The 27,295-nt window shown below is 39.2% G+C and overlaps 1 protein-coding gene across 2 annotated transcripts; it reads left to right on the top strand.

Moving 5' to 3' along the window:
- Positions 1-1,112: 1,112 nt before the first annotated feature.
- LOC120733927 lies at positions 1,113-27,006 on the top strand. Of its 2 annotated transcripts, XM_040032451.1 has the most exons (4): positions 1,172-1,229; positions 25,303-25,381; positions 25,821-25,878; positions 26,383-27,006. In XM_040032451.1, the coding sequence occupies exons 2-4, from the start codon at positions 25,343-25,345 to the stop codon at positions 26,919-26,921; spliced, it is 636 nt and encodes a 211-aa protein (XP_039888385.1). In that variant the 5' UTR covers positions 1,172-1,229; positions 25,303-25,342; the 3' UTR covers positions 26,922-27,006. The 2 variants fall into 2 exon arrangements, with proteins under 2 accessions (XP_039888386.1, XP_039888385.1); XM_040032452.1 differs by lacking the exon at positions 25,303-25,381 and having other exon boundaries at positions 1,113-1,229; positions 26,383-27,004.
- The last annotated feature ends 289 nt before the right edge of the window (positions 27,007-27,295 follow it).

The following is a 27,295-nucleotide window of genomic DNA, read 5'->3' as shown; positions in this document are numbered from 1 at the left end:
ACAGATACCACAATTGTGTCTCCTTCAGGTTTAGCTGTGGAAGAATTTCATGGTTATGTGCTAGCTTTGAAACCCCCCCTAAATCCTCATAGTTATGAGAAGTTAGTTTTGCTTTATGGTTATTATTATTCACTGTACTTCTGTTTTTTAAAGTGTCTGTAAGACCTTCTAGATTAACCATAACTAAGTCTAGAATTTCTATGTTCACATGATCTAAATGTTATTCCAGAGTTCATAGTCCTTAAGATTAAAAATATACCAGCTCACTTTCATTTGTTCATTCCTAAACTGAACCTTCTCCATACATCCCCAATCACAATCACATGCCTACACAGACTTGAAAAGGTACAACAAACTAAGTTGAATATATATTTAGGTAAGGATATTGTTAAGAGCATTTCCAAATACTTCTGTTCAGAGTTATAAAAACAGTTGTTGGCTAGAGGTCGTTGTAAATGATTTGTGCATATTGTCAATCACTGGTTATTCTCACCTTCAACTCAATGTTTTATTTTAAATTACTCCACTTTATCCATGTGGTTGCACTTGCTAATTTTTTGCAGCAGGCAAAACAATTTGCATGAAAATTTGTAGTTTTTACTGCGAGCCAACAATGCCAATTACTGCATCAACATGCCACCAACAAGCTAACAAGAAAAACTGCACAATCACTGCATTAAAAAAAAATTGGCGCAGCTTTCCGGTCTGAACATTGAAGCCACTGCAGACACAATTAAAACTTCCATTTTTCCCCACTAGAGTCAAATCCACTGGTTTAAAGGAAGTCATTGGCTCTTACTTTTTTTGTTTGGTGAGTCATTTATGGTAAATTATGGTCCTTACGGGAGTCAAAAAGCAGTCGTCTGTAGTTAGAAAATAATGCAGTTAAAAAAATGGTCTCAGCTTCAGGCTTCAAACGAGACTCTGCCAACCTTGCTTAGTTTTTACGTTGTGATTCCTTGGCTCTCTCTTATTTTTCTGTCTATTCTTTTCTCTGTTGGATTCTCTTGGCCTTCTCAATTTTGGTTACCAGCTTTGCTTGTGTGTCTCCTGTAGTATTACCTCCTGTGTTTATCATCCCACCTCTTCAGTTTCTTAATTGTTCCCACCTGTCTCTTGTTTCCAGTCACTCTGACAAAGACAGAGGCTGAGACGATGCTAACAGATTTTCTCTGCAGTTTTCCATCAGCTGAGCTTCTCTAGATTTCCAACTGCCCAGTGGTCTAAAGGTAAATTCACGGACGTGCTTTCATTTTGTTTTAACCTTTCCTTTCCAGCCTTTGTGATGTTTTGCCATCTCACAGGTCCAGGGTTTTTACTTGTCCTTACAGCGGAGGGAAAACTTCTGAAATGCACAGCTGCCATTTCAATTTTCTTTTTCTTTGTGAGAAATAAGAACAAACAATTTATATTTCCCTTTCCGCCCACCAGAAACCAAGGTTTAGTTTGGGCCCAAAGGTTTCTGCAACGACTTTTTAAATTGCATTCTGCTTTCTGCAAATAGTTATTTATACCAAGCAGAGAATGAGAAATAGAAAATGCATCACTTGAGTATCTACTTTTCCATGTTTCAGCAGAAATGTAACCTCTTCTCCACAGGGGAACTTTTTTTTTCCTTGCAACAGACGTTTATCTTTTTCACACGAGTGACTTCATTAAGACATTAAACAGCTCTGTAAGCACAAAATTCCCTCTCCATAACAGCAGGTCGTTGATGGCACTCTGTACACCCTGACATCATTGTAAAGAAGCTGACAGTGATTAACATGTTGCAGGACAGGCAGGTGTCTATGGCGCTACTTCTTCTTCAGTTTTGACACATTTCTGGCATCTCTTCCATACCTTTGATCTGAATAGTACTCAGTTTGTGGCCCTCGTGTCAGCTGTCTTGTTGACAAGCTCTCTTGGGGAACACAACACAGAAAAACAGAGCAGTGCTGATACTATTGGACCAGAGATCCTAGCAGATAATATCTAATGCTTTTATTCCACATCCTTCAGGTTAGTCGACAATGACTTCAACTTCAAATCCTTTCAAGGCTAGTTACAAATATCATAATGAAATACTGTTAAATTCTCCCTCAAAAGTGTGCACTTACATGATGCCATATATTTGTTATTATTATTATGATTCCACATCAGTCTGTTTCAATTATGCCTCATAACTACTACTAATAAACAATTTTTAAATTTAGTGTATAGAGATTATTGCAGTTTTGGAAAAATTGCAGAAATTCTTCAGTAGAATAAAAGATTGTTCAAAAGAAGTTGAAGAGTCAACTTCTGGTGTGAAATCCTAACAAAGTTGGCTAATGTAAAGTACCAGGATGAAACTATGTGAAAATTGAGCAACATTGTTCTCAAGCACACAAAATATGGCCTTTGGAGATGGAGCCATGTCTGTGAACAATCTCAGCCTGACCTGCAACATCCTAAAGGGTAAAAGCCTATAATGTCGATGTTAAGCTCAGGTGTGAACAACCACACAGTTAAGATCAAGACATGGAAGGTCAATAAAGGCAGGAACTAACTCATTTGGCTGGACCATGAACTCCTAGAAGAAGCAAACTTCTTAACGGTGGGGTGACAGACAAGCAAGATGGGGCAGACTCTGTTGTGAAGATATTTGAGATGAAATCAGTGTCTATAGCTCCAAGGAGATCCACCAACGCAACAAGTTGCTCAATTCAAGCATCAGGGCGATCGTGGCTCAAGAGTTGGGAGTTCGCCTTGTAATCGGAAGGTTGCCGGATCGAGCCCCGGCTTGGACAGTCTCGGTCGTTGTGTCCTTGGGCAAGACACTTCACCTGTTGCCTACTGGTGGTGGTCAGAGGGCCCGGTGGTGCCAGTGTCCCAGTGCGCCCCAGGGTGGCTGTGGCTACAATGTAGCTTGCCATCACCAGTGTGTGAATGGGTGGATGACTGGATGTGTAAAGTGCTTTGGGGTCCTTAGGGACTAGTAAAGCACTATACAAATACAGGCCATTTACCATCAAATCATTGCTGCTGTATGGAGCGGAGAAATGGAGAACAAAAAGCCAACATGTGGAAAGTTCAGACTTTTATGATCTAGTGCCTAAACCAAATTCTCTCGATCTCATGGCCAGAAAAAAAGTCAACTTATGGCGGCAGACAGAGCACCAGCACAGGGAAGGCTCGGCCACACCCTGAGAAAACTGGCATCAGATGGCTGTAGCCAACAAGGCGAAATAAGAAGGAAGGTCTGTGAAAACATTTAGCAGCTCGACATCGTCGTAGACATCAGAGTGGCAGGACTGAGATGGGAACGGGTAGTAAAGAGGCTGCAGCCAGGCAGTTATCAATGGCCTAAGCTTCAGGAAGAGGAAAGAGTCCAAGGTGTCTCACTATTTCAATGGCTGTAGAGATGCAGCTGGTGAGTTTTCTGTTCATCTTTTACTGAGTAGCTTTTAGATGCATAGTTATCACCAACGTGGACGATACAAGATCAGATCTTAAACTAAACCGTATTTGAACAGGCTGTAATGTTGTATATTAATCTACGGTAAATTACCATCTACGATATCAGTGGATGTGTAAGCTGAATTCTTCAAGTAATTTCCCTCTCTGAGACATTATGCAGTATATACAGCTTGAAAGAGTGACTACACACACTTAAAAGATAAAAGAAGCAAGACAAGATGAAAAAAGAACAGAGGCTGAGGCAGCTTGTAGATGATACATGCCCCAGTAAGCAGTGAAGCCCTGACAGCTTTCACAGCTTTGAGAAAACATTATCCAAGAGGGCCTGCAAGAAGAAATGTGCCAGGACCTGAAGACCATCCACACATTACACTGCTGTCAGCTGAGGGCCAGCTGTGCTGACAACACAAGTCCACATGAGCAGGAAAAGAAGCTGACATGCATAGTAACACAGTTTAGTATGTTTGCAGTGTATTTTGTAAGAGGAAAGACAGAACTGCATCTGATATTTTTTCTAAGTGGAGACAGTTTTCCCGCCTCATATTTACAAGAGAATAAATTACTTTTCTATTTAGCACACAGATGATGTACTGCTGCATGTGTGGAGGATTTAATACCAAATACATTTCATTGTTTTTTCTCTTTTCTTTAAAATATTTTCCTAAAGCTCTTTCAAGGACATCTGCAGCAGTGTTTTTTTTTTTTTTTTTCCCACCGGGAGTCAGATCTGTTACTTAAATGCAATTTAGTAATACTATGCTGTTAAAGTAACCTCAATTACAAGCAAAACACTTAGAATGTTACTTAAGTAAAAGTATGTCAGTGCATAAAAAAGGCCACTATGGCTGTTGTTCTTTCAATGATTTGAAAACAAGGATTTGCTGTTGTAGTTGGTCGAGTCTCTGGAAATCACAAAACTGGACTCAGAAACAGATCATTTAAGAGTTAAACAAGATTTCTAAACATTAGTTATTAGATTTAGATTAGATGATCTGAAAGATTAGAGCTAGCAGTGGACCAGAGGCCAGTTCTACGAAGCAGGATTTTGGGCCCAGTGAGATAACTTGTTCATGCTTTTCTGTGATCGCTAACAACACTGCTTTATTCACATAAACATGCTTATAGCTAGATTGATAACTTTCTGGGACTACTTGGTCTGACCGATTACTTTAAGGCAAGTGAGACCAGATAAGAACGTTCTCCGTAGCTCAGGCCCCACAGCAGGTTCTAGTGAGGTTGGTGTTGCTGGCTGGTGGCAGATAAAGATTAACAATAACGTGAGCAACACACTTATCATGGTTAGTGGAAAAGGACCTGAGGAACTGCACCAAGGCCCAGTATGAGATAAAGAAGGCTTTTTGCAAAGCTCTTCTAGAAAGCCTAAGAATTAGAAAGATGAAACTATAAATTAGCATAACAGTTCCCACTTTAATAGAAGTTTTATTAAGTAAACTAGATGAAAATAATAAACCCCATAACTAATTTTCATAAAATATATTTGTTAAAACTATAAAAATAAATAAAAGCTTGTGAATGAAGTGAATACATGATTAGTTTTATAGTTTACTCTAAGCATTTTATATCTGTCTTCATAGCCACAGCACTTACATGGGTCTGAAGCAAACACCAGACTTCACTGACCATTATTATGACTGTCTGTGCACTTAGATCTACACCCAAGCCACTGTCTGCATTTTCCACTTCTCATTGGCTTTTTGAGAATTATAAAATCCAGAGAAATCTGTATAAAACCACAGGAGTTTAAGGTAATCTCAATCCGTATCATAGTCTCTACTTTCCTTTTGGTTTGTCTCAGTACTCATAGCAACTTGAGAATCACAAAGCCCACTCAGCTTCAAATACCTTACACAGGTCACATCTGTCTGTCACTATCATGGTACACATCTGGAAGCCAGGCGTGGTGTGTTAGGAATTCCCCATCCCCATACTTCATCTCCCATCATAGCCTTGATGGATCTGCTACCAATAGCTGTCTAGTTAGTGACCTGCCTACTGAACTCTGTTAATGTGTCATGAAATGTCACAGAGGTTGCCTCTGCAGAATCGGAGCCTTTTCAAAGGCCTTCTGAAGAGATAAGCATACCCTGCCAGGCTGACTCTGGAATACAAATGCCCATTTTAGCATAGGGAGGTGAAAGGATAAAGATAACACAGAGTAAATGTGTCAGAGAGTGGAGCTGGGAGGAATGTGGCCCTTATGGGAAAGCCAGCTAAGGAAAGACGGGTTGCTGGAGATAGCTATGTATGCATGGATGTGGACAGACAAACAAAGGGAAATACAGGGAAGAGAAAAGAGTCAGCATTTTGTTAAATAGAATATTTTAGGTAGTGTTGTGTGCAGTTTTAATGAAAAAAAAACAAAACAAAACCCAATGCATTTTTCTTACCTTTAAAATGGAGTTTGCATGTTTTCCCTGAGTCTGCATGGATTCTCTTATCCAGCTTTGTCTCGGTTCAAAAGCATACATGTTAGGTTAGCTGTGGATTTTAAATTGGACATAGGTGTGGTCTGTATTAGTGCAATGATAGACTGGTGACCGTGTGTGTGTGTGTGTGTGTGTGTGTGTGTGTGTGTGTGTGTGTGTGTGTGTGTGTGTGTGTGCAATATCTCTGAGTCAAAGTCTTCTAGTCAAAATCTTTTGATGACTTGGCCTTTGGGGGGGATTTTAAGGGTTTTCATTGTATTCTCAGGGTGTTCTTTATCAGCTGCCATCCAGGCAATGAAGCATGTGGTTCAGTCCAATGAGGCTACAACATAAAACAAAATTGTGACCTTGCAGTGTTGATATGCACTCCATGTCAACATTGTAAGGTGTGATGGAAAAATAAACTAATTTAATAATAAAACAATATATTGGACAACAATCAAAATATACTGAATGTAGTGACTACAAAGTAAACTAAAGTGAAAATAACTAATGGTGAGGTGTGGATCTTACGATGTGTGACTTGCCATCACAACCCACAAGATGTCCTTTGGCAATATTGGGCAAGAGACAACAGTTTGTTTGTTTTTTTTTAAAACTACAAAGTCTACATAAGGAGTTTGGAGAGGTGGTGGTGGCACAACTTGTTGACACATCAAGTAGGGACCTTTTGCATTTACCCTTTATTTTGCTTTTTTTTTTTTTTTTTTTTTTTTTTCAGCTTTCTGATTTTTCTTTTTCAGTCACTTTTCACTTTTGACTGGTTGGTGTTGGTGGTTTGGGTTAAACAACATGCTATAACCCACGTTCCATCACCACAAGAAACCTTTTTGGTCGGAAGATTGATCCTCACCAGTGGCTCTTACAGAATAACATTTATTGGATGGGTTTTCAGTGGTCTGTGGACTAGTCTGACTATGAACTGTCTTGTGCTGCTGTGTGCTCAGAGATGAGCATCCAGCAGACAGATCAGCAGTTTGTAAAATACTCAGACCAGCCTGTCTGCCAGGTTCAGAATTACTTAAATCATCTTTCTACCTCATTCTGATGATTAGTTTGACCTTCAGCAGGTCATCTTACCATGTTTGCATGCCTAAATTCACTGAGTTGCTGCTATGTGATTGGCTCACCCAGCCAAGCATTTCAATTCAGGTGTTCAAATCATTTCCATGTCCACAAGTGTATAAATTCAAGCACCAGGCATGCAGACTGCTGCTACAAACATCTGTGAAAGAATGGGTTGCTCTCACGGGATGCTTGGACGCATTGCTTTGACAACGATCACACACATCAGAAGGCACTAAATTGTAATGGAAAACCAGTCGCATTTTGGACAATTTCATGTTCCCAGGCCACGTCACTATTGGCTCAGTGGCTTAAACACACCTACTAACTGTGTCCAAGCACAGTTTGGAGATGGCAACTTCCTGTTCCAACAGGACTGTGCAGCAGTGCACACAGCAAGATCCACAAAAGATGGATGAGCGAGTTTAGTGTGGAAGAGCTTGACTGGCCTGCACTGAGTTCTGACCTCAGCGTGTTCTGTGAGGCCTTCTCTTCCAACATCAGTGTCTGACCTCACAAATATGTTTCTGGAAGAATGATCAAAAAATCCCATAAACACTCTTCTAAACCTTGTGAAAAGTCAGATGAGTTGAAGCTGTTGCAGCTGCAAAGGGCGGATCAACATCATATTAAACACTATGGATTAAGAATGGGATGTCACTCGTGTTCATATACATTTATAAAGCAGAAGAATAAATACGTTTGGCAACAGTGTATGTCTTTAGGTGGTATAAAATTGGCACTTTAAGAAATTTGTCTGCAGGTATTCCTGGCATTGCTGAGAAGTAGTTTTACATTACTTCCTATAAAAATAAGACGGGGCACATTAAAAATTTCACCTGACATAAAGATGTCAAAAAAATTACTTTAACAAACACGATACCAAAATAAACCACAAGCTTTTATTTCTATTCATGGAGCCATGTCATTAAAAACAACGAGGTAAAAGGAGAGTGACAGTGTAAGGAGAGGAACTGACAAAAGAGGGGCTTAGAGTCACCGCCTGGGGCGAAAATATCAGTCAACTCTTCAGAAGTTTAACTGCAACCACCACTGTGATCCCGAGTGCAGGTTTCTCAGATTTCCTGTCTCATATGTTCACTCACCAATCCTATGATGCATATTAAATCACCGGGTGAATAATGAAGCCAATCTCCCATAAATTAGAGAGACATGCTGAATTCCCCGCAGGTTCAATCACCATGAATATTAAAGCAAACTCACAAGGTTACAGGGGAAAATGGAAACAGGGAGGATAGGTGAAGAAGTATGAAGAATGAAGGACAAAGAGACAGCAGATAAAGAGGACGGCTCCTGGCTGGAGGGGAAAGCTGTCTTTATAAAGTAATGTCAGCGATGACCGTGTCATCATTTTTGTGTACATCTGAAAGCAGGGTCAGATATGGGGGCAATTAAATTTCCGCTGCTGCATGCCATGAAATTAGGAAAAATAGAGTGTAAGCTGCTGAAAGGACAGTTATGACATTCTCACTTTACATTCTCAGACTACATGCGCTGTTTGCCCCCTTAATATAATTGAACTTACTGAACTAACTCAATAGTGACGTGGCCTCACCGATGAGAAGCTCTATTCTTAGTAGCAGAGTCGTCATCATCATTGGTTTGATATGTTCTAATTGTACAATGGTCTGTATGCTCTAACAACCCCTCCCGAACACAGGTATCTGTAAATGGGAACACCTGAAAGCATACAGAGCAAACACAAGCCTGTACAAGGACAGTCTCTGTGGAATTTAGACATTTTTCCCTTTCGAACTGTAAGAATTTTCATGTTGGTGAAGGACAGAAACATTCTCATTTAAAAAAAAAAAAAAAGGAAAAAAAAAAAATAAAGCAATAATATAACTTTTAATATATTTGAGATGAAAACAAACATAAAAGCCATCATAACCTCCCCATTTTGCATTTTAAAGCATCTACATCAGCATTTTGGCTGCTGCTGCCATATATTAGTTTGTAGCCAGATGGATGTTAACATACTTGGATGACGGGTAGGAGTTTTCAGTCATTTGCTAATGGTAGCAAGCATGCAAGCAAGCTGCATCTGTAGTCACAGAATCATAGACAAACTAATCATAGAGGTCAAAACCGTTTTTGGTAGCAGATTGTAAACATCCATTTTATTGTTGCAAAGTTTAATATCTGAGGATTGTCAACCTCAAGTGGTCGCAAGAGGAACTTACATGCTGGCTTCATTTTTGAGCCCTGGAGGTTGCAGGTTGACTTTTATAAACAAGACATATTGAACATAAAAGCTCAGTTACAGAGTTAAGACACTTAAAGACAATCCAATTCCAATATATTATACTAATTTCATTGTATTTTAAGGATAAAAATGTTAACTAAATTCTTCTGGGGTAAATATTCAGTGCAAGCATCAAAAATTCAAAAGAGCCACAAAAGGAGACTTGCATGTCAAGACTTTCTTTTATTGCATACGGAAAGAGAAAATTTACCATCACTGATTGTTTCTGTGGCTGGTTTTCATTCTGTATAAATATTTTATCAAATGTATTTTCAGATTCTAAAATTACCACCTCCTTCTCTCTGTCCCTGTGTTAGAATCAGGACACATTTCAAGTAATTCAGTGCCATTTGACTCATTATAACTGCATCAAACAGCAAGTTAAAGTAGCAAAATAGATCTTAATTTCTGCAAAAATTGCAGCTATTTCTCAGAGAGTAAAATCTTCCCCCAGTGGCACAAAAAACCAGGTCAAAACCTTGCATTATGTCTGATGCCAGGCTCTTATGTGCAGTGAAAAATTACACCTTCACAAAGGGAGACGTGAACAGGTGGAAGTGGACTGGCACTAAATGAGTGGAGAGATCAGGGGGGATTTTGGAGTAGCGGAGGGAAGCATATAGCAGATTACTGATCGGAATAAGACATTCATGTTTTCAAATAGGTACTTCTCCCTGCTTCAGTGAAGTTTCCAATTTTAGCTGTCGGTTCAGTTCAGAGGATGTCATCTGAAGTGTGTAAATAAGATTCACAGGGATGGAAGTGGAGCTTTGTTAGTGTGTGTTTCTGTGTGGTGGTCTCTGTCCCAAGCAGCAGGCTATGACAGGAGTTATTTTCAGTTAAACTACCTCCATGCTAGCTTTTCCACAAAGTTAATTGAAACTTACATGTTCACGGTGCATACAATGCTAATGTACAGTGCTAATTCAGTGACACCCCCCCCAAAAAAAGAAAGTCTAAAAATGTATCATTATGGAGACATAACATCACAAACTGTGCATCTATGGTTTAGGATGTTTGAGCTTGTCAAGTCATTTTCTGTTTTCTTTTGTCTCGTTGATCTTTTTGTATTCCTGTCACTTTTCATTTCTTCCATTTGCAGTTTGCTGCTCATGATAAATGGATCCGTTTAGTCTCACCTGTGCTGCATTAGCCACTTCCTGTTCCAGCCAAGGTTGTGGCACACCTTGCATTCAATTAGTAATCAGTCTCCTCAGTAGCCTTCATAAACCTCGTCTCACTTATCAGGCTGTCATTGTTTAGCTCAGCTGTAAAGCTTTCAGGTTACACTTTTGTGTGTTTTCTAGTTTTTACAGTCCCTTCTATATTCTAAGTTTATGCTGTACTTTTTACCTGTTTTTTGAACCTGCACGCGTTATTTCCCTTTGTTATTGCTTTTCTGTGCCTTAAGCCACACGGATTAAAGAATTTTGTGTATCCTGCATTTGGGTCCTCCTACCATGGAGTCTTTTACAGGTAGCAAGCTGCACACATAAACTGTAAGGGTGCAATGGAAAGAAACATGTGTCTTCTAGTCAGTGCTAGATTACATGCTAATAATATACAAAAATTGTACTCAACGAAAAAAAAGCACATTTCCTGAAATGACTGTTACAATAATCCATTCATACTATCTAGTGACACTGAATACTATGTTAGATAGTATATTCAATTCACAGCAGCAGACACCTCAAGGTAAAAATCCTACAATAACAGAGTGAAACCCCAAAAATCAAACAACCTTCCTTTGAGTAAGCACTTGGCAACAGTGGGAAGTAAAAGCTCCCTTTTAACAGGAAGAAACCTCCAGCAGAACCCTGCTCAGGAGAGGGCGGACATCTGCTGCAACCAGTTAGAGGTACTGCAAGCAAAATGGGACAAAAATAATTTAGTAACTAATGATTAAATGCAGAGTCTTGTCTAAACACACAGTAAGAAATGTGAGTGATGAAGAAACAGAGTATTATCAGATTTTATGGGGCAAAAGCTCTTTATTAGTGCTGCTGAGTATTTGTGAAATTCATAATTCCATAAGCAACGACATCTACAAGGAACAGAAGGAAACATTTGTAAAGCAAGCACTCAAGTTTAAGCCTTCATTTCAATCATGATATGCAATTTATGAATCTAAAAAGCTTTCAATCAATTCCAAAGGCTTGGAGTTTGGCTGGGTTGCTCATGTAGAAGTCCAGGCAGTATCTATCCATAGGGTAATTAATACTGCTGTCTGGGTAATTGCAACTGCAACACTTAAAAAAATTCGTTACTAAATAATTTTGAGGAATATGTATTTTTCTGGTAAAGTCCCTGAACCCCATGTTTTCCTTTATTTAAACATTTAATTGCCCTATTACACCATGAAAGTGGTCTCCGTTTGGATCAATTACTTGCGAGACTTTCAGTGTTTTGCTTTTCTGCTTCGCTCGAATCAAATGTCAAACTTCGAGTTCAAGTTCTGTCTCCCTAATGCTACGACACTGACAACAGAACAGTCAGGAGTTTACTCTGTAATTGTTATCTTTTGTTGGAAGAAAAAAACATCATAACTGGCATCCCAAGCGATATATGTTGCTTGTACACTGCTGTATGTGAATGTAACATTACAACGAAAGAAAAAAAGATGAGTCACTTGCTGACTTTTGCTTCTCTCTTGTGATGTATAATCGGATAATGGGACGGCTGCGTGCTCTCTCCTCCATCTGGCATTCCCATATCCTCAAGTCTTAATGCCCCCATCTCTCTCCTCTCTCTGTTCACACTTAGCCAACTCACAGCTGGGCTCCCAGTGAGGAATTCTCACTTTTTGTGGCTGGACACATTTATGCATGACAGAATAGACTAATGTTTACAGGATGACTCAAGTTTGAACACCACATTATCTGCAACCATTCAAGTACAATGCCAAAAGTTTGAAATACAGACTAATATATGCAACACGGGTCCAGTTCTTTTAGTGGTTCCACCCGTGTGTGAAAGAGAACACAGGAGTCTATGCAGTCCGGTGAAAAACTAAGTACACCCAGTGATTCAGTCTCTCACTTTATTGAGTTTTGGCCCATTCTTCTTTACATTTCCTCAGCCTGTTGAGGTTTGCAGGCATTGTTTATGCACAAGCTTTCTTAAGGTCCTGCTACATCATTTCAGTCCTTTTGAGGTCTGGACTTTGACTGGGCTATTACAACATCTACAACACATTTTTTCTTTTTTCAGCCACTAAGTGAAAACGACAAGAAAGATTGACTACAACTGGCAGTTTCTCTTTGCCAGCATAAAAAGGATTTGTTTGACATTGGTTAGGATGTTCAGGAACAGAGATGGGTAACGCGTTACTGTGATCCGATTACTTTTTTCAAGTAACGAGTAAAGTAAGGGATTTCTATTGCAAAAACGGTAATTAGATTACCTTTACTTTTCCGTAGGAACGCTGCGTTACTGCGTTACTAAAACCGTGATTTTTTTTTTTTTTTTTGCGAGAGTGTCTCATGACAGTGACGTAAGCAAGTGCGACATCGTGACAACAGCTGTGTGCAGATCAACAGTGGATCATATATCTACGGGAGAGAGTATGAGCGTGCAGCCTTTAAAGCGTGGAAGTACTGACCTTACTTTGAGTTTGATTCCATAAAAAGTGACAAAAACATTAGCGTCCATCGTGCGTGGGAAGAAAACTTCTTTTTACAGCGAAAAAAACCCCTAAACTTCCAAGCAAGCACCGAGTGCGCTACAATGTAATGGGAAATTCACAGAGAAACTGCCGTATCCTTCCACTGACCGCTGTGGCACACCTGCACCAGGGTAAACCTCCGCCTACCCAACTCCTGCTTTACAGGTGAAAGTGGAGCAAAAGGACCGCTAGTCTTTGATTTTATTTATTTTCTGCTGTGTTTTACTTGCATCTATTTGAAAGACTGAGTGTAAACACACAAAAAAAATATTTTATGTGCTGGAATGTGCAGAAAATAGGTTTAAATATTAAACAAATTTCTTCCAGTCAGAGAATGTTGCATATAATTAAATTTCTGCTTGATGCATAAAGTTAAAAGATTAAAATGAATAAAACTATAAAAGTTTTAAAAAGAGACTTTTCCATTTGATTATATTTTGTATGATGGATTATAGTAGAATTGGGCTGAAAGATCTATCGCTTTATCACCTATTCAGGTTGTAAATCGTGTTTTTAAAAAGTAACTAAGTAATTAATTACTTTTGAAAACAAGTAATCAGTAAAGTAACGGGATTACTTTTTTGGGGGAAGTAATCAGTAATTAGTTACTGATTACTTTTTTCAAGTAACTTGACCAACACTGTTCAGGAACAATCCAGGGACCACCAAGGCTCAAGCCTGACATTAAACTACCAGGACATGCATATTGATCTAGTCCACAAAGACAAAAGGTACATTTAGAGGAGAAAAGGTGAGGCTTTAATACCTAAGAACACTTTACCAACTGCAAGTATGGTGGCTGTTTTGCTGCCATGGTATGGGTACCACTTTGATTTCAGTCCAGTTCATTTTCATTTATATGGCGTCAAATCAGAAAAACAGTTGCCTCAAGATGTTTTATACTGTAAGGCATATATGACCCCACAATAATGCAGAGAAACTCCCAGCAATCACATGACCACCTATAAACAAGCACTTTGGTGACAGTAAGACTGGTCAAATATTGAGGCAAATATTATGCCAGAAGACTGCTGATGGCTACCAAAAGCATCTGGTTGAGGTGAAACTTACTAAAGGATTATTAGGGATAATTGTGCGCATATTAGATGACTTTGATATTTGCTGGGTCTGTAAATGGATGTTTTACAACTTACTGAATACAACATATTTATTTTGTAAATCGTGTTGCCTGTTGGTAAGAAAATAAAGTAGGGTCTGATTTAGTGGGGCCCAAGTTGTGTTTAAAAGAAATGCTATGAGTGTCACCTGTAGCAGTCTCTTGTTCTGTAGAGAGAATTAATGAAACTATTTTCATCACAGGTCTGTTCATTTGATCTCAATTGGATCACAAAAGGGAGTCCGTTATTTTGAGTTCCGTATCTCTAGTTCACTCGTTACCAGAAGGATTTTTAAACAGGTTTCCCCATACCTGTGCGCTTTAATGAGGCATTAACGGCTTCACGGGTGTCTGCGTCATGACTTTGTGCCGATTCTGGGGAGAACAAGGGCTCTGGTTTCTCTGAGTTTGATGCTCATCCCAATTCCATTTCCAAAACACAGTGTGTGCACTATCCACTTCTAAGTGAGGAAAAAATGAAATCTATTAACTGTAATCCCAACAATTTTAATGAGATTCTTCTACTCTTCAGTGCTCTAAAGGGAATCCAAGAATTGATGGCTGTTGAAGGGACAATGTCTGATTCTTTTAATTGGTGTTCATGTTTCCAGCTCTAAAATAACAAAGAATATGACCTGCTTGAGTTGAGACACTCGACTTTGGAGAAATCAGAGTAAAAAACCTCAATGCTGCACACAGATCTCCTGAGCGCTGTGTTGCCATCACTTAATTATTAAACTCAAAATGCTTGCGATAAGGCCGGGGTTTAATTCCTAAGATCCTTGTGAAAAACCTCCTTCACTCCTGGAAGAATTGCACGGCTCTATTTTCTGTCTTAAATGAAAATCAAATCATTCATTAAAATAAAATAGGGTTGCCCAATTTTCAGGCTATTGTTTTTGTAATTACAGGTTTTAATTCAATATAATGTGAAATCTCTGGCTGCGTGCCCTTCGCTACAATGGAGTAATCCATCCACCCACCAGCTCATTCAAGGCTTTGACAGAAAGCAGCAGTTCTCGGCCCACCAGCCTGTGGAGAATCGATTAGCTCTGGCTGGGGAGGAAAAAAAGAAGATCACACTGACAAATTTGCAAAAGGCAACTCCACATAGCCACAGGAACACACTCGGTTGCTATGGCATAGTGTTAGTGATGCAGACCAGCTCCCGGGAATGTGAGACACCTGTTTGCGGACACCAAAATTTAACAGCACCTGTGATCTTTTTGACTTCGGCCACGAGCTGATAAATCTGCTGCATGTCCTCACTGTCGTTGTGGTATAGGGCAAAAATAATCAGCCCTCATAGCTTTTAAAAAGTATTTAAATATTCCAAAAACAGACTTGCTACTGCATTAGGGTACACTTTGCTTGCACTGCATTGGGCCCCTTTAGGCTTTTGCCATGTGATTGGCTGACAATACATTAGCAGTAAAGAACAGGTATACCTAATGTAGTTTCAATGTAGTTCTATGTCAAAGAAGGTGCTTTGAATTTGTGCACAGTAAACTGCATAAGTTGGGTAAGCTTAAATTAACTTAAAAATGGGATTACTTAAATCTTTTAAGTTCATGTGACATTTTTTTTTTCCACAAGCTACTTATTTTTAATTCACTTGGACAAACTTGCTGATTAAGTTTGTATATTTAAAAAAACAAGTATAACTGTACTTGTTTCAGGAAAGCTGTGGGTTTACAAAATATTGGATTGTATTTCTGTTGAACTGTGCACACAGCTGAAGCTACGACACCATCAGTGAGGATGTCTGCTGTGTTAGCTCAGACAGTTTCTAACTTTAAAATGGATGTGATGTTTACATTAAGTGCCAAAGAAAATGACATTAACTTTAAAAAAAAAAAAAAAAAAAAAAAAAGCAGTTCCTTGAGACTTCATCCAAAACTGAGTTAATTCCCCTAGACTTATTTGGTTTCCATAGTTAACTTAACTCATTCATTTTGATCTTGTTAAGGCAAAATTAGTTGGTGGTGTTGATGTTATAGGCCATTTTTAACAGAATTATGATAAATAGCATTACCTGCTGTGTGCTACACACCATCCCAGAAATGTGTGCTTTAGTGTTAGTGAGTGAGTGAAATTAATCTGTGTGCCTTTAATTTGTTACTTAGCACCAGCCTGCATTGTTACGAATGCATCCTCTTGTCCTGCCATGGTTCTGGGGTTTTGTTACTGTTAGGTTTTGTGTGCTTTTGGTTTCTGTCTGTGCTTTATTATTAGTCTCCTCTGTTTTCCCTTCTCTGGACACTGGAAATGTGGTTTCAGTGTTTTGAGCTCTGCCATCTTACTGAAGTTTAAAGTGTGGGAGTAAACTTGCAGACAGTTATCTTCAGAGGTCCACTTCATTTGGAAAAACCAAAATCAGATTTGTTCTGTCTGTATGTTACAGTCTCACAAAGAGAGATCAGTGTATTTCGAGGATAGATGAAGAATAGGACTGTTTTTTGTTTTTTTTTAAAAGTGTGAGACAAGTTAAAGTAAAGGGATTAAAAGAAGGTGAAACCTGCTAGCACATTAGCTGCTGGTAGAATAGATTAGCTCTTAGAGCATTATTAGTATTCCTAATTTTGCTGCAGCTGCTTGTTAATTGATCATGCATCATGCTGCTTCCAGTGTTTATGCTCCTCTACCTTGGGGTCTGTTATAACTGGTTGGAACTCTTTACAATTAGCATGTCTGCTTTAGGTGGGGATTTCAAGTATTCAGTTTGAGATTAAGTCCAACATTTCCTGGTGACCTCCAGCCTCTACAGCCAAAAGATCCCGGTGAGAGGATCTAACGAGATTTCAAATTGGTCATATACAGGGAGTGCAGAATTATTAGGCAAGTTGTATTTTTGAGGAATAATTTTATTATTGAACAACAACCATGTTCTCAATGAACCCAAAAAACTCATTAATATCAAAGCTGAATGTTTTTGGAAGTAGTTTTTAGTTTGTTTTTAGTTTTAGCTATTTTAGGGGGATATCTGTGTGTGCAGGTGACTATTACTGTGCAGAATTATTAGGCAACTTAACAAAAAACAAATATATACCCATTTCAATTATTTATTCTTACCAGTGAAACCAATATAACATCTCCACATTCACAAATATACATTTCTGACATTCAAAAACAAATCAGCGACCAATATAGCCACCTTTCTTTGCAAGGACACTCAAAAGCCTGCCATCCATGGATTCTGTCAGTGTTTTGATTGCGTGCAGCAGCAACCACAGCCTCCCAGACACTGTTCAGAGAGGTGTACTGTTTTCCCTCCTTGTAAATCTCACATTTGATGATGGACCACAGGTTCTCAATGGGGTTCAGATCAGGTGAACAAGGTGGCCATGTCATTAGTTTTTCTTCTTTTATACCCTTTCTTGCCAGCCACGCTGTGGAGTACTTGGATGCGTGTGATGGAGCACTGTCCTGCATGAAAATCATGTTTTTCTTGAAGGATACAGACTTCTTCCTGTACCACTGCTTGAAGAAGGTGTCTTCCAGAAACTGGCAGTAGGACTGGGAGTTGAGCTTGACTCCATCCTCAACCCGAAAAGGCCCCACAAGCTCATCTTTGATGATACCAGCCCAAACCAGTACTCCACCTCCACCTTGCTGGCGTCTGAGTCGGACTGGAGCTCTCTGCCCTTTACCAATCCAGCCACGGGCCCATCCATCTGGCCCATCAAGACTCACTCTCATTTCATCAGTCCATAAAACCTTAGAAAAATCAGTCTTGAGATATTTCTTGGCCCAGTCTTGACGTTTCAGCTTGTGAGTCTTGTTCAGTGGTGGTCGTCTTTCAGCCTTTCTTACCTTGGCCATGTCTCTGAGTATTGCACACCTTGTGCTTTTGGGCACTCCAGTGATGTTGCAGCTCTGAAATATGGCCAAACTGGTGGCAAGTGGCATCTTGGCAGCTGCACGCTCGACTTTTCTCAGTTCATGGGCAGTTATTTTGCGCCTTGGTTTTTCCACACGCTTCTTGCGACCCTGTTGACTATTTTGAATGAAACGCTTGATTGTTCGATGATCACGCTTCAGAAGCTTTGCAATTTTGAGACTGCTGCATCCCTCTGCAAGATATCTCACTATTTTTGACTTTTCTGAGCCTGTCAAGTCCTTCATTTGACCCATTTTGCCAAAGGAAAGGACGTTGCCTAATAATTATGCACACCTGATATAGGGTGTTGATGTCATTAGACCACACCCCTTCTCATTACAGAGATGCACATCACCTAATATGCTTAATTGGTAGTAGGCTTTCGAGCCTATACAGCTTGGAGTAAGACAACATGCATGAAGAGGATGATGTGGACAAAATACTCATTTGCCTAATAATTCTGCACTCCCTGTACTGTAGAAGACAATATGGTAAACTACAATTTTAAATAGGTTCACTGTAGCTTCAGCCTTCACAAACCCGCTCATTCATTTGAGTCGCTAAGGCTGATGAAATGGAGCTGATGCAAAGAGCTCTGCCAAAATAACACAGGGTTGTCTATGAAAGAATAGAACTTGGCTCAGTTTTTGTCAGAATGCAATATCATCTGCCGAGTCTCTGCAGGAGTCAGTCAAATAAATGAGCACACATGCCTGATGTAAACTAGTTCCTCAGCATTAAAAGTGCTTTGTGGTGTTCTGACAAGGCTTAAAAGTCATGGATCTGCTACTCAAACTGGGCTTTCTGGATTGTATTTAATATTTTTTGTTATTGTCATTAATATTTAAAAATTCCCTTTCATACTGACGTGTTAGAAGCTTCTGTCTTGTATCATCTCATCTGTTTCCCACTATTTATAGTTAGACTGGCAGACGATCATATTAACCATGGCCGGGGTATCATATAATAAGGTCACTGTACAGTTCGCATAATTAATCCCCGAAGTGCCAGTCCCTGCTCTTCAAGCATTTTATTTGCAAGGTGCAGCCAATCAGAAAATAGTTCTCTTAAAGGGACAGTTCCTCTTAACCTTTTAAGTAGGAGGAACCCTTGAAGCTGTTTCCTGAACTGAGCTGTTTCCTGTCATATTTCAGGCCTGCTTATAGAAGGAAATGACAAATGGGTGTGCACCAGAAGTAAGGGAGGTCTCTGCCTATGCAGCCACCCTTAAAAAAAGCCTCATAAATAGGGAGGCTGTCAAATGATGTCTTTATGGGGAAAAGAGTTAAGAGGGAGAAGGTAGAATGACTTGTTTCAGGGAACTGATGAAATGAGACTTACTACAATATAAGGGCTCATGCAGCGCTGCTCAAATAAAAGTTGAGCTGACTTTTAAAATACCCACCTTCACATTCCTAAACGTGTTAAACGGTAGACTCTGATCTGCAACATTTCCCTATTGTCCACAGTTGGTGTCCTGCCAGTGACAACACCAGCAGAGCACGTTTTCCAGTGGTCTCACTGCGTCTCTTTTACTGCAAGACTACCATTGAAAATAATGTTGGATGCACAGTAATGGTGTTGGCAATGTGACTGCTCACCTGGCTGAGCAGGTGACCCATATAGAGAAGGCTATAGTTCTTCTGCAGGGGTTGGTCCAAGAGCATTTCCTGCACATCACTTACTCGTGCACCATAGAGAGCATCCTGGCGGGAAACATCTTAACCTGGTTCGGGAACAGCACCATGCAGGACAGACGAGCTCTACAGAGGGTTGTGCGGTCAGCTGAGCGCACCATCCGCTCCGAGCTCCCTGACCTGCACTCAATCTACAGCAGGCGGTGCTGGACCAAGGCCAGGAAGATCGTGAAGGACCTCAGCCATCCCAACAACAGACTGTTCTCTCTGTTGAGGTCAGGAAAGCGATTCCGCTCCCTGAAGACCAACACAGAGAGACTGAGGAGGAGCTTCTTCCCGCAGGCGATACGGTCTCTCAATCACACCACCACACAGTACTGACCCACACATACAGTTCTTACACACACTGGACTTTCTGGACTTTGTTTTTGCACAACACTGGTCACTATATTCTTCATTTCCGGTTAATACTTGTACAGCTGCTGTTATTATTATTGTGTATATATTTATTTATATTTAGATTTCCTCATACATTCTTATATAGTTCTATATTGTGTATTTTGTTGTACAGTTATTTTATTTTCAACTTTAATTTATATATTTTATCTTATTCTTCCCAGTTAAATTTACCCTTCATTCTAATTTGTGTTGTACAGTTATTTCATTTTTAACCTTAATTTATATTTTATTCCTTCCTAGTTAAATTTACCCTTTTTAATTTTTCTTTTTAATTTTTCATATTTATTTCCTATCTTATTCATAGCCTTTCCTTTTTTTGTTTTCTTTAGGTCACGAGCAGTTGTCCAAGCATTTCACTACATATCGTACTGTGTATGACTGTGTACGTGACAAATAAAATTTGAATTTGAATTTGAATTTATTCCCTTTCACTTTCCTATGCAATAAAGGTAAAAGTTATGACGTCAAGTCAAGATAACAAGATGATAAAATCTATCCTCCGGCACTAACAAAGGTTTTAAACATTTTAAAAACACTGGCTTATTGTGTCACAACCCTATTAAACAAAGGTTCCCATAATACGGGGGCTGTTATGTGAACAGGACATATGTTTTAGTGAACTGCCTCTGCACTCTTGTTTTTCTGAAAGTATGATGAGCTAGTTATCCTGCTGTAGTGTACAGCCATCACTACTTCATTATGATGCTGAAGAAAATGAGATAATTTTCAGGCATGCTCTGGGGTTAAAAGGAGGGTCCTTTTGTATGATTTCTCGGTAAAGCTTGTAATCATTCATAATGGAAGATAATGGTACCCTCGTATCCGTGTTCAGAAGTGCTGCCAGGAAAATGCAGCAACTGGGCAGTAAGTTTTAAAAGTTCTTAATTGCCCCCCACGAGATTTGTGCCACAGCCTGTTGACAGCAGGGATGGGGCCAAATCGATTGGCCGTATGTTGCTGTTTTTAATCAAAAGCCTGCAAGTGTTAGCTAACGTCTCACTCCACACAACACTGTAACAGTTTCAAAACCTCTGCAAAATATTTTTCTAATTTTAAATATAATTTAAAGGAGATGTGTCTTTTTTTTCAGGCAACAAACTGAGGCCAGCAGTAACATTTCCAGACCTCCTTTTTAGAAATCTATCAAGGATCTTTATCTGTAACGTGGCAGGGAGATGGAGGTGCATGGTAAATTTATACAGTGTTTAATTATTGATCTGAGTCAGCTTGACGTTTGTGTTTCCATATTAACGTCGCAACTCTCTCAGAAGGCATTTAATTTGGTGTTATCAGAATCACTAACAGGAACACAGCTGTGCTGTCTCATCAGCTATGCTGAGGGGAAAAGAAGGAAAGCGAGTCGGGACCCTAACAAATCAGCTGCAAATGACAAGACTGATTTGATTTTTCATTTTGGCATTGGAGAGGAGCACATTTTCAGGCTGAAAATGGAAATGGGCACATTAATTCATTAGCATGAAATATAACTTTAGGTGGAATTCAGAGTTGTTATCATTCCTCTGGGGAGAGGCAGCAATGTGTGGGCCCTGCCGCTTAGATGAAAACCTCTGCCAAGGTTGTGCAAATTGAGTAAAAGCGCACCCTGACTGACACACAGGATAGATGGCTGCTGAGGTTGGCAGTTTGCCACTGAAGTCATACCCTACAGTCCTCTATCCACTGCTTTTAAATATAGAAGACCATATGTCCAGAGCAAATGGAAAACGAGAGGACTAGTGCCAGGAACAGTAATGAGACGTGCGACAAACAGGCCCGAGATTTAGTTCTGACATTTGATTATCCAAATGCCTTTTTATTGTATTTTGTTTTATTTATTTTGTTTGTTGTGATCCTTGAAATGCATTCATTGTGTCACTGATTACGACGACTTCTTGGGTGTCTGTCATCCGAGACACAATGTCTGTTTAATATGTTATAAAACTGAAAGCTCAAGAGTCTACAGCCAAGCTAGCAGCTCTGTGAAGCTCAACGTGATCAAAAGGCATTGATAGTATACTGACATTTAGCAAATATGCTTTTTTCTATGTTTATGTTCTGTTTTTTCTATATTTGGCATATTAAATGTATAATTAGTGCTAAATGGACCACTTCTGAGGCTGATAGCAGGTAATAAGAGACCTGGGAAACAGATTTGCTGTAAAAGGACTAAAACCCTTGTGATTCGATTAACATTGTGTAGTAAGGCTGTAGTAATTGTTCTAAGTGGGTGGACTTAGTTGATAAGGAGCCGAGGATACACCAGACACTGGGTCTGAGAAGGAGACTTTTAGGACCACATCACAGACAAGAGACTGACAACAAGACAGATGAGGGGAGGGCAAAGACACAAGTTTTGCACTATTATTACCAAATTATCATAAATATGGCTAAATATAGAAATATATATTTGCATAAGGTAAAATGTTCAGGTTCTGCATCTCAGCCTGTTTCTCAAAGGGAATGATACATCGTATGATAACAAACAGGTTTGTTTTTTTTAGTTTTTCACACTTATTTCAGATATGAAATCTTATTTAACCTTGCTCATCTTTTTTTTGATACACATCAGTCTTTTTAAAATAATAATATAATCTATCAACACAATGTCTGCAATTATAACCATTTCCAACCAAAATTGTTTTGATGTGTTTTACTTTGAAAACAAACCAGAAGATCCATTAAAAGATATTTCTGTCAGTTTGGTTCAAAATAAAAGGTCGAGGCTGGCGTGCTAAAAAATGTTTGAGGCACTTGTACATGTATCTGTCTATCTTTGCAAGGACCAACAGTAGTTACCCATCATGCTCAGATTCAATTTTTCATTTTCTTATGGTCCCGGGTTGGTTTACCAAGTATTGGAGTTGTTTTGGATTGCCAGTGTCATTAATTCAAATATTTTTTTGTGTTTCTTTACCTAGTATTTTTATTTTTTTCATGCATTTTGTCTCCTTTAATGTATTTAGTCCTGCTGATACTAATACCTTTAAAATTGAGTTCTCCTTCTGTGCTTGATCCTCTTGCATGAATCCTCCTGTGTTTAGTCCCTTCTTGTATCTTTGTTTTCAGTTATTGCCCTTCCTGCTTATTTTGAGAGTTAATATTTCTTGTACTTTGTTTTTAGTTTTGTTTCCCTTGGCTTGTCTTTTGTGACTTATTTCACCTGTTTTTCATTCTACTCCTGTTTGTCTTCACTTCCCTGATTGCCCTTCTCAGTATAGTGGCTCATACTGTATACTTTCCAGTGTTCCCCTAACATTACCTTTGAACTACTGCCAGCAGTCTCATAATAAATTGTTCAGTTTAAGCTCATTGTCTGAGTCTGCGTTTGGGTCCTCGTCTTCTGTTTCGTTTTGAACTCATCATCAAGCTTCGGTTCATGAATTTTGGGACCACCAAAAAAAACCTTTTGGTTTGGTAAAATTTTGGCTTCACTTTTGAGACCAGACTGTGACGTCGGACCCCAACACACACACACACACACACACACACACACACACACACACACACACACACACACACACACACACATTTTATTATAGCCGTGGTTTCGGCTTAAATGCATGGGACACAGACACTCCCGCTCAGTAGTCACTCTGCTCCCTTCCTCGACTGTCACTGAAACATAAGAAGAGTCACAATCAGTCACTCATTCCAAACACCTGTTCAGCCCCGCCTCTGTGCCAGTTGTGGTATTACAGAATATAGGTGTGTCAATGAGAGAGGCAAGTGTAACACTGAAGATGCAAGGACCATAGACAGTGAACGTGCATGAAGTCAAAATACCTGGGGTTAAACATCCAAAGAAACAGACATTGCAGAACAGAGGACAAGAAGAGGGTACAGGCAGGGTGGATGGGTGGAGACAGGTGTCAGGGGTGATTTGTGGTGATGACCTGCTATGATGCATGGTTTGGAAATGGTGGTACCCGACTAAAAGACAACAGGCCGAGCTGGAAGTTACAGAATCTAAGTTGCTACGATTTTCATTGGTGGTGACCAGGATGGAGGAGAATAGAGATTATTGTATCTGATGACAGCTTGGGCTGAGCAGTTTAGATGATAAAGTTAGAGAGGAGCTAGAAGAAGCTAAAGTTAGAAGATTGCAGAAAAGATTCATGGATGTAGTGTAGGAGCACATGCAGAGGGCTGGTGTGACATATGAGTACATTTGGTGAAATGAGCTTAAAAAAAGAGATCTGACGGACTCTAAAAGGCAAGAAAATTAAAAAAGACTTTTCAGGCGGATGCAGCACTCTTGAAATTACTAAGATATTAGGGCATGATCATCAGGTGTTTTGTTCCAAGAAGTCAACAGGATCACAAGAAAAAAGATGCAAAATAGCTGCTGAAGATTTGAGAAGAATCAAACGTGACGCTCCCAGGAACCCATTATCCTCAAACGTTGTCTTACCCTGAGTTCCCAGAAGTGCAAGCGCTCAGAGACATGTCCGAGGTCAAGAATACTGAAATGCAAACACCACGGATGTGTCATGACTAGGCCAACAAATATCTGAAGACATTTTCTTTTGTAACAACTTTATTTTCTTTCTCTGAAACCAGTTGGGAGTTTCCTTGGCTGTGTGCTTGGGATTATTGTCTTGCTGAAAAGTCCACTCTTGTTTCATCTTCACCATCCGGGTAGATGGCAGAATTTTTTTTTTTTTTTTTTTTTTTTTTTTTTTTTTAAATCAAGAATGTCGTGATACATTTTTCCAGTCATCCTTCCCTCCTTTATATGAAAGCGTGCCAGTGTTATATAATGAAAAACAGCACGATCCCACCTTCAAACTGACCTGTTGGTCTGGTGTTTTTCAGGTCATATGCAGTACCTTTTGACCTCCAAATATAGTGTGTATGAGGACATCAAAAGAGTTCAGTTTTGGTCTCATCCGACCAGTAGAGCGTGCATAGAGGCCATGTTGGTTGAGTGCATTGCGTGTTTTCTTTGAAACAATTGTACCTGTTGATTCCAGGTCTTTCTGTAGCTCTCTACAAGTGGTCCTTGGATTGTCCATCATTTGGGACTGAACCAACTGAAATCAGTTTACACTAAATGCCAGAATGCTTTCTAATTACTGATATATCTTAAGTGGTGCAATGACTTTCTATGTCTTTTTTGCACCTGTTTATAGCTTCGATACAGTTTACCTGACATTTCTCATTATTACGCATAACTCAATTTATGGACATCTATGGTCTGACCTTTTTGCATATGTGGATTTGATGGGTTTTTACCCACATCTGGTAAGAATTTGATGTCAATGGCACTTTTAGAAATATATTTACTTAGAAAATTGGTGACATGTTCAATTCTTGTTTTACCCAGTGTAAGTCCTACACTACGAAAACCGACTGAAACCAACAAAATGACCATTACGTGGTCTATGTTGTGGACACATCTTCTTGTAAGTGGCACAAAAACGTTTTTTGATAAGTACGATAATCGTACTGTTAAAGTATGGGGGGGAAAAAAAAAAATTTTACATTGTGAATCATCTCTATAGATATTTCAGATTTAGGTATTGTAAGATCCTCTAAGGTCTTGCTCTCCCAAAGTAGGTAAGGCCAGGATTAAGGTTAGGGTTGGCGCACATGACGTCGGCAGGTTAAATACTCAGCTTGACTTTAATAACATTTTATATTGACCAAGAGCACTGTGATTGTTTAATAACAAAATTGGTCCAAGTCCTTAATAACTTCCCTAAAAAGTGTTCAGACTGTAGTTGATACATTAGTTTCTATTGTTGCTAGGCAACTGGTTTGTTTACATCTGATTGCAGATTGCGCATTTTTTGATGTTGGGTGACTTCTGCTCTTCTGTTAAACACAACTAACACTTTGCAGGGCATCTTTGGGGGAAAATCAGCTCTCATGGAAGCAACTTGTGGCCAAGATGCTCCAGGTAAGCGGTAACTTTGCTGTAGCACAGTGTTTGTTGTATTCTGTGTCAATGACACACTGTTAAGCCTCTCTGTGGAGATCACCAACACAGAGCTTTCAAAATGTTAGTACTGGTGAACACTCATGAAGTCATTCTCACATTTGATTTATTGATTGCAGCACTTTGAATTTGTAGAGATAAAAATAAAGACTAATTTTCACCCCATATTCTAAAACATTTTTACTGAAAAAACAAACAAACAGCCAAACTGGTGTATCTGTACACATACACGTGTGTTTGTTTTAGCTGGGTTTCAGCCAACTGACTTAAGTCTTGTTTAGAAGAAATTCTTGAAAAACTTAACTTTAACATTAAGCATTTGTTACTGGATTTTAGTATGAAATAAAAATATGAACCTGGTGATGCTTTTAAAAAAAAATGACAAAAAAACAAAAAGTAAACCAAACTTTCTATCATTTACCTGAGGAGATATATTGACCATATTTCTGTGCTATTGCTCCACAGCTTCATTGAAAAAATATTTGCTATGTCAAATGCCAAAAGCTTGGGCTGACCTGCCTTCATATCAAGGACCTCCGGCACCTGGCAGTATTGGGGTCTATACAAAGAGGACTGGAAGGGAAACCCTGCGTTATAGGGGCTACATTTATCCATCTGCTTCAACAGAAATGCCCTTGACAGCATTTCAGCACCCATTCACATGTGGGTATAAGAGAAAATTGTCCAAGTACAAAAAGCTGCTGAAGGAGTTCAAGGATAAAGAAACTGAGGCCGAAGAAGTGACAAAGTTGATCTCAGAGATTCGAAAGAACAGAGAAATGCTTGGCCATGCGACTACGTCGTCTGAATTAAAACATTCGATCCAAGAAGACAACGCAGCCACCAATGGAAGAGAAATCGAATCAGAACCTACGGGTTCATTAATTCAGCATGTGGAGTCCGACAACGTTGATCCACTTCAAGAAATTCTTGATGAAAGCGAGCCCGCATCTCTTGACTTGTTTGACGAATTTGAAATAAGCTACAATGAGTGGCCATTTTAGCATGCCGTAGGAGCCGGAGTGTCTTTGGATTTTCAAATAAAATATTTGAAATCTTGCATAAATAATGTGAGCAGCAGTAAATCTTTTTTTTTTTTTTTTTTTTTAAGTTTTATCTATCTTTGGGTGAGCTCTACACACACACAGTTACTTTATTTAACTTTAAAGTTTATCTAACCTTATTTTACATGTAGCCATCACTTTGGTGATGGTTAAATTGATGTTTTTGCAAAAATAAAAATAAAATGTTTGGTAAAATACGAGAAATAATACACACACAGAGATGATAGTTTTCGATACATAACACTAAAAACTCTACCAGCCCCTCCGAGGCTGTGAAAATTGAGACAGGCCTACTTTACTTCATTTAAAAATTC

The sequence above is a fragment of the Simochromis diagramma genome, unplaced genomic scaffold (genome assembly GCF_900408965.1).
Source record: "Simochromis diagramma unplaced genomic scaffold, fSimDia1.1 OVJJ01000216.1, whole genome shotgun sequence".
Lineage (NCBI taxonomy): Eukaryota > Metazoa > Chordata > Actinopteri > Cichliformes > Cichlidae > Simochromis > Simochromis diagramma.
The sequence above is the reverse complement of the archived record's forward strand: the minus strand, read 5'-3'. Positions and strand labels throughout refer to the sequence as shown.